At 34.8% G+C, this 6627-nt stretch overlaps 1 protein-coding gene across 2 annotated transcripts; it reads right to left on the reverse strand.

The window, feature by feature from the left end:
- Positions 1-6627, reverse strand: LOC116146233 (8-amino-7-oxononanoate synthase). Of its 2 annotated transcripts, none has more exons than XM_031431640.1 (11): positions 6275-6627; positions 5620-5762; positions 5409-5516; positions 4350-4588; positions 4206-4247; positions 3189-3276; positions 2466-2599; positions 1702-1790; positions 1122-1272; positions 963-1031; positions 1-293 (listed from the first exon to the last, which is right to left on the reverse strand). In XM_031431640.1, the coding sequence occupies exons 1-11, from the start codon at positions 6531-6533 to the stop codon at positions 290-292; spliced, it is 1326 nt and encodes a 441-aa protein (XP_031287500.1). In that variant the 5' UTR covers positions 6534-6627; the 3' UTR covers positions 1-289. The 2 variants fall into 2 exon arrangements, with proteins under 2 accessions (XP_031287500.1, XP_031287499.1); XM_031431639.1 differs by having other exon boundaries at positions 1-328; positions 6275-6626.

Raw genomic sequence — 6627 nt, forward strand, 5'->3', positions numbered from 1 at the left:
TTATATTCTCAAAATTGCTTTATTTAAATATATAACATCAAGCTTAGATTCACTATTCTTATTGAATACATTAATACAGAAATTGAATGGATCTCTTTCTAATTTAAATGTATAAGGATATATGCGATGACTAGGGGATCAGGCCTACCATCTACTTGAGTCTCCTTGAATTATAGATTACAACAAACCTGTGTAACCCATCTATAGCTTAGAATATACATTTGAACTATTGTTGGGAATGTCTTCAAGGTTGATGTAACGAGAAAGTGCAGTTGTGAGCTTCTTTATATCATCTGTAGTATGCACTGCAGTTAGAGTTACTCGTAACCTGAAAAAGTAAAAGGAAAGTAGGCAATCGGCAAAACATTTTCGATACAAAAATATTACAATAAAACTGACAATGTTTTCAGACATCAGCCCAAGTTGGTCCAATCTTCGACAACATATAGAATATAATAAGAATCTCCGTGGATTTCTTTAATAAGTTCAGAGTTTTCTAGACGTATTTTCAACATGTTCTATTTTTGGGTTGATGGATGAACAACTTTGCTAAACTGAATACTGAATATGATCTAACTCTAACACGAGCCATTGCCAGTTAGTTCAGTGTGTGAGACAGAAGACTAAAGGAATCTAAGGTATATCGTTAACCCACACATGTTTTGCATATGTTTGAAAGCTACATCTACTATTGTAAGTTACAGTAAAGTATTTCCACCATGCATTATTTACGAGGATCTAAATGGACAATTTTGGGGCAAACCAAAATTGTTCTACATATGAAAAGTTGTCAGACAATATCCACAACCGTTTTAGGCATATTAGAGGGAACACTTGGGAAATACAACCACACCATATGGGAGTGAACATTATAGGAAAGTTGGAAAGATTCATGCAACTGAAACTAAGTTAGACATGTTAACAGAAAGTATAAAAAGTATTATAAAGGAACTGCAACAAACCTGCATGAGTTGGAAGGGACTGTTGGCGGTCTGATTGCAGTCACATGGAAACCAGATTCTAAGAGATGCCTGCTCCATAAAATTGAAACAGTATGAAGCTGTTGTAGCTATGGCCTTAAGCACACAAACCAGAAAAAGCTGAGAGAGGAGAGGAGATACCTGCTAGCTAGAAGGGCCTTCTCTTCACTCCCTACAATAAGAGATATAATGGGACTTGAGATTCGGATTCCAGTAAGAGCATGAAAGTCCTGAACCCGGTTCCAAATAGCCCTTCTACGCCATGTTTCCTTTTTTGCCACAATAACAGCAGCTGCTAAGTCATACTTGCTTTGTCAACAACAGAAAATACCACAATAATAGGTACTTGCTAGACACATAAGATGCCCTGAGACATCATAAAATACATTTCTTGCAACGTAAAGGATTTACTCATTTTTATTTACCATTTTGTAACGGGACAATTGTACCACAAACAGACTCTTCATGCAACATTTCTTGCCCCCGAACCAAACTCAATTTGGAATAATTATTCAACTCTCTTTGTCATTGGAACTCACCTCTAGTGGCAAAACTGGTTATAACCACAACAATTCATCATGCGATTGCTTTACCTTTTAAAACATCTTTTCACATTCCATAAGTGCTAGCACTCATAAATGGGAAACTAACAAAGACAATCCAAGAAATGTTATTCAACTAATTTTCTTTAAATAAACTCAAGGAAAAATATTGTCTGTACCATGTGCGGCAGCAGCAATGGGAATTGGTGCAGAAGTTGAAAATATAAAAGAACGACCCCTAGATTGTATGAACTGCTTCCACCTTTTGCTGTATAGAAAGATTCAGAATAGCTGTAAGTATTATACATATCTTGACCATCATCATATAAATATAGTACATGTGCACATAAGATACTCTTCATAGCAAACAAGAAAATGCAAATCATAAAATGTGTCAGTAACTATTTTGTGCAAAAATCAATAACTTTCAAGCTATGTCCCACCGAAAGAAAAAAAAAATAGCTTCATCAATCGGCAAAGAAGCAGTCAACCAAAATTTTGAAAGTAGATATCTTGTACTGTTCGTATCAAAGAAACGAATTACATTCCATCATCCTTGATCCTACAAAAACCTTCAATACGTTTTACTCTCAAGCTAAAATGGCTTCTGCTTCTGTTGATCTACCAACAAAGGAAACATGTAAACTCAAATTGGGGGAACTCATGAAATTTTTGTTAAGCATTAAGTTGATTTAAAGTCGTTCTTTCTAAGCAATTTCATTGCACTTGTTTTTGTAATAGTTTAACATAGGATGTCTGTAGACACTGCAACAATATGGTAGGCAATTCTTCAATCACCAAAAGTGAAAATTTGGAAGGAACTCTATTGAAGTGCTAAAATAACCTTGTTAAGGCCTACATTCGAGCAAAAAAGCACAATGTAAGGGAATTGTTCTGCTTTCTGTTCTTAACAGAACAAAAAGGGCCAGGTTCTCGTAATTACCTGCATGCTATGAAACCACCATGACAACCTGCCGCCTTACTCAGAGTGCCAATGCATATGTCTACATCTCTTTCGCAATTGAATTCCTCAGCCACTCCCCCACCACTTTTGCCACAGACAAATGTTCCATGAGCCTGAAAATACTTAAGGAATAGTTACTTGGCGCTAGCATACACCTGAAGCTAATTTATGAAGTAGATACCATCTTGCCCTATGCCATACACTAAAATTTTGGACAAGCGTTTTAGCATATTAAAGAGAGGAAAGATAATATATATATATCAACTGAAAAATGATTTATTGAAGAATCAATCTAATTAGAATAGTTTTTGAAAAACTGAAATGTTAGACCTTTTTATGTAGCATAATTTAAAGGCTTTAAGTGTGCAAGAAATAAACGAGTATGTAGTCCAATTCCTCAACAACTTCATGTAAAAGACAAACTCATAACAGTTTCTTTAAGTGCTAAATTCTTGAACATTTTCTTTTACGCCTAGAAATACCCCCAACCTTTCTTAAATTTTCATGAATTTTAGACTGGGGATTACAAGAAACTCATTGGATGTATCCAAGTAAGTGCTTTGGAGAATGTTTTACCCCTAACCTCTTGGTTGATTCCAAAAGTCTATACTGCTTAACCCAACCCTTGAAGTCAAACAAGTTCAAAATAAATTAAAAAGAAAAAAAAAAAGTGTAGAACACTGGACCATCAAGACAACTTACATCATCTAAGACTAACAAAAAGCCATATTTCTTGCGAAGCTTCACAAGTTCAACCATTGGTGCAAAGTCTCCATCCATACTAAACAAGCTGCAGAAAGAAGAGAATTAAGCACATCGTCGAGAAAATATGCCAGAAATTAAAACATCAGGATTTTCAGCAGTAAAAACATTAATAAATAAATAAATAACACAACATATAAACATAGTAATACCAGCAATCTGTCAAACATATGGTATATTAACAAAACACCTAGCAAATATTTTCAAAAGACTAGTTGAAGTCACTCAAAGGACTGTGAACCACATAGCAGTAAATTTTCCTAGACAAGATGCAAAATATCCACAGTGTAATACACTAATTAAATGGTGTCAGCCATGTATCCGAAGTTTACAATCTTATTAGGAGATTTAACACAATATGAAATTACAGCATGAAAATTTGGAATAAAAATGAAGATGCAGGTCCAAACAGACTATGCATCACACACAGCAAGATTCACAATTACCAGGCTTGTTACTTCCACCTTCAAACTAAGAGAATCCTAAGTTAAGGCATGGAACTAAATGGAAATATATTAATTCAACTCATGCTTAAGCCTTGTGGGTGCTTGAGGCTCACACCTTAATATTTTAAAGATCCAAATGTCCACCTTACATTTTTCCGCAAGATCACGAAATAACCTAAAGTCCAAAATACCATCCCTCCAAGTTTCCTTTAGCTTTCCCTCAAAATGGTCCTACAAATATCTAACACATATTTTTAAGCAATCTAGTAGATGGATTAAATGGATGACCCTTTGAAATTAATTCTGTCTGATCCAACAATAAATCTTATTGCTTATTAGTATATGGAGAAAAAGAAAAAGTACAGTAAAAAGAAAAAAGAATGATATCCTAGAACAAGCATCAGACTCTGAATATTTGTGACCAACAACTATATCTATTTCTTAAGTTATCTAACCAAAGGGGAAACAAAAGCTAAGGTATTAAAGGAAGAAATTCAGAAAAGATGACTACCTGTCAGTCACAACAACTTTTTTCTTCATTGTGCAACTTGATCTGTCATAACACAAACTCATTACAGTGACAAGAACAATGGGAATAACAGATGGAACAAAAACTAATACATGGAATACTTTAAAAGAGAAGTGAAATGCTTACAACAGCGCCTTGAGGTGGGACATGTCACAGTGTTTATAGATAAAAGGTTCTACACTTTTTGTTCCCTCAGCAAGACGAATACCATCAATTATTGACGCATGGTTTAGTGCATCAGAAAAAATTGCAATTTTTTCATAATTCAAAGGTTTATCACCAGCAGCCAGGAGTGAGGCAATGCTTCCAATTGCTACCATCACAGCCATATTGGCCGCAAATCCTGTAGGACAAAGAAGACAATCCTAGAGCATGAATTGGAACAAGAATGCATCAGTTTTCAGATTACTGTAGTAAACCTCTTAGCAGCCAAATGAAAATAATACAGTAGAGAACTCCAAGAAATCTCAAAACTAATACTCTTTTTTTTTTTTTTTTTTCTTTCATTTGAGAAGCAACATATCAATATCAACGATTGAAATAATAATAAAAAGGTGAACAAGTTGTCCACAAAAAATAAGATCCATCAAAAAAATCATAGAAAAACACATACAATATAGATTGAACAGCTCAAGAAAGCTATGGACAACTCAAACATCAATACCAATGGTATTAAATTAACCAAGAACCCCTTCCCAATCTAGGTGTACAAAGATAAAAGAAGTGTTTTGGAAAACATTAGATACCGATGCCCAAAGAGAGGCAAGTAAATGAATTTTGTCCCACATAACTAATATTTTAGGAGCAAAACAATTTCATATTTTAAAATCTGTTAAACAGGCACGGGCAATAACAGTTTCTTGTGTCTGATAATGCAAAGTAAATTACACAGTTTGTTTATCATAAGCTAAAATACGAGGTCCATCAACAGGAGCCCGAAATTACAATGCATCATGTGCACTCTCCACGTGTCACGTTAGAATGTGCCATAGGTTAATATCAAAGAAAAAATCATATACCTTCAGTCAACATCTTTAACAACCTGTTTCACTAAAATGTGTCCTGTTCACTCTCTTTATGAGATTGCTCCAGTCAATGGCTCTATTCTAAGTTAAAGCATGCAAACATGACTGTAAAAACAACCATAAAGAACTTCTTCCAATAAATTCAATGCAAAGATTATACCTCCTTCTTCTTTAAATCTGCCAAGGATGACTCTAGTAACCTATGGTAATTGGTGTATCCACAGATTAAAGCAGAGCCCCTAGGGCCCATTCCATGCTCTAGCGCTGCCTAATTTTTAAAGTACAGATAAAGAAATTAGGCCTTAAAGTGAATTAGATAAATAAGAAAGGCATAAGCTTTATGTTGAAGTGACATAAATCAAGAACCAAACCTTTGCAACAGCCTTCGCAATTGTGGGATGTGAACTCAATCCCAAATAATCATTTCCAGAGAACAGAAGTAGCTTCTTGAACTGCCTAGAGCATGTGGTGGCCTTACCATTAGCTACTCCATCTCTGGAGACAATCTCATCTCCTGAAAATCCAAAAAGAAACGGTTAAGTATCAAATAAAGTACTAAGCCATGTCTCCACTCATATTGTTAATAGCCCTGTCCCAGTAAAATCCAAAGAGCAATACTAGTACATAAATCGTTCACCAATAACTATATGACAATGTTTGGTAAGCCAAATTGTACTGTAGCATTTGCAATACTATAATGAATTATTATATTGTCTCGGGTATATTTTAATCATAAAAGTATTTTTTGATTAATTTTAATAAATTATACAACCTAAACCTATTGTACAGAATTATGTATATACATTAAGTATACACGGTATTAATTAATACAATATGTATTGATTTTATTCACTATGAATATGATACGGGGCTGCTGTATAATCCTACAAAACGTTAACTAAAATCTTGGCAATATCATCCCTAAAAAACAATGGATAACAAGAAGCAAAAAAATGTATAATGAAAACCACATAAAAATATCATTAAAACCAATCAATATAAGACAAAGAAAGTGAGCAAAAGTACCAGAACTAGGAATGTCATGGAGCCATCTGTGAAAGGTGGAGTCAGAGATTGATATTTCAACGGCAGATCGATCCCAGGGTTGCATTTCATCGAACACCTCGTAATCATCGTCACGTTCTTCGATGGGTGGAGATTTTTCTTTCTGTAGTTCATTGGAGGAGACGTAAATGGGCCTTAGAGAGCGAAGCACTTTTAAAGTTTGAAGCTTTGAGAGTGCTGCTTCGACCCAGTGGTCCCATTCCCACAAGTTCGTCTCCATTTCGCAAAATGCGATGAATGAAGAACAAATGGAACAGAACAGAGACAGAGTTTAAGAATTAGAGATGAGTATAGTCGGAGTTGGCTGCTATGTA

The sequence above is a fragment of the Pistacia vera genome, unplaced genomic scaffold (genome assembly GCF_008641045.1).
Source record: "Pistacia vera cultivar Batoury unplaced genomic scaffold, PisVer_v2 Contig474, whole genome shotgun sequence".
NCBI lineage: Eukaryota > Viridiplantae > Streptophyta > Magnoliopsida > Sapindales > Anacardiaceae > Pistacia > Pistacia vera.

Coding starts and splice junctions, on each gene's coding strand:
- LOC116146233 (XM_031431639.1), bottom strand. CDS start 6,533: ATGGAGACGAACTTGTGGGAATGGGACCACTGGGTCGAAGCAGCACTC. Junction 2,600..3,188: donor TTTTGTTAGTCTTAGATGAT/GTAAGTTGTCTT, acceptor AAGTATTTTCAG/GCTCATGGAACATTTGTCTG. Junction 1,791..2,465: donor GGTGGTTTCATAGCATGCAG/GTAATTACGAGA, acceptor CTTTCTATACAG/CAAAAGGTGGAAGCAGTTCA.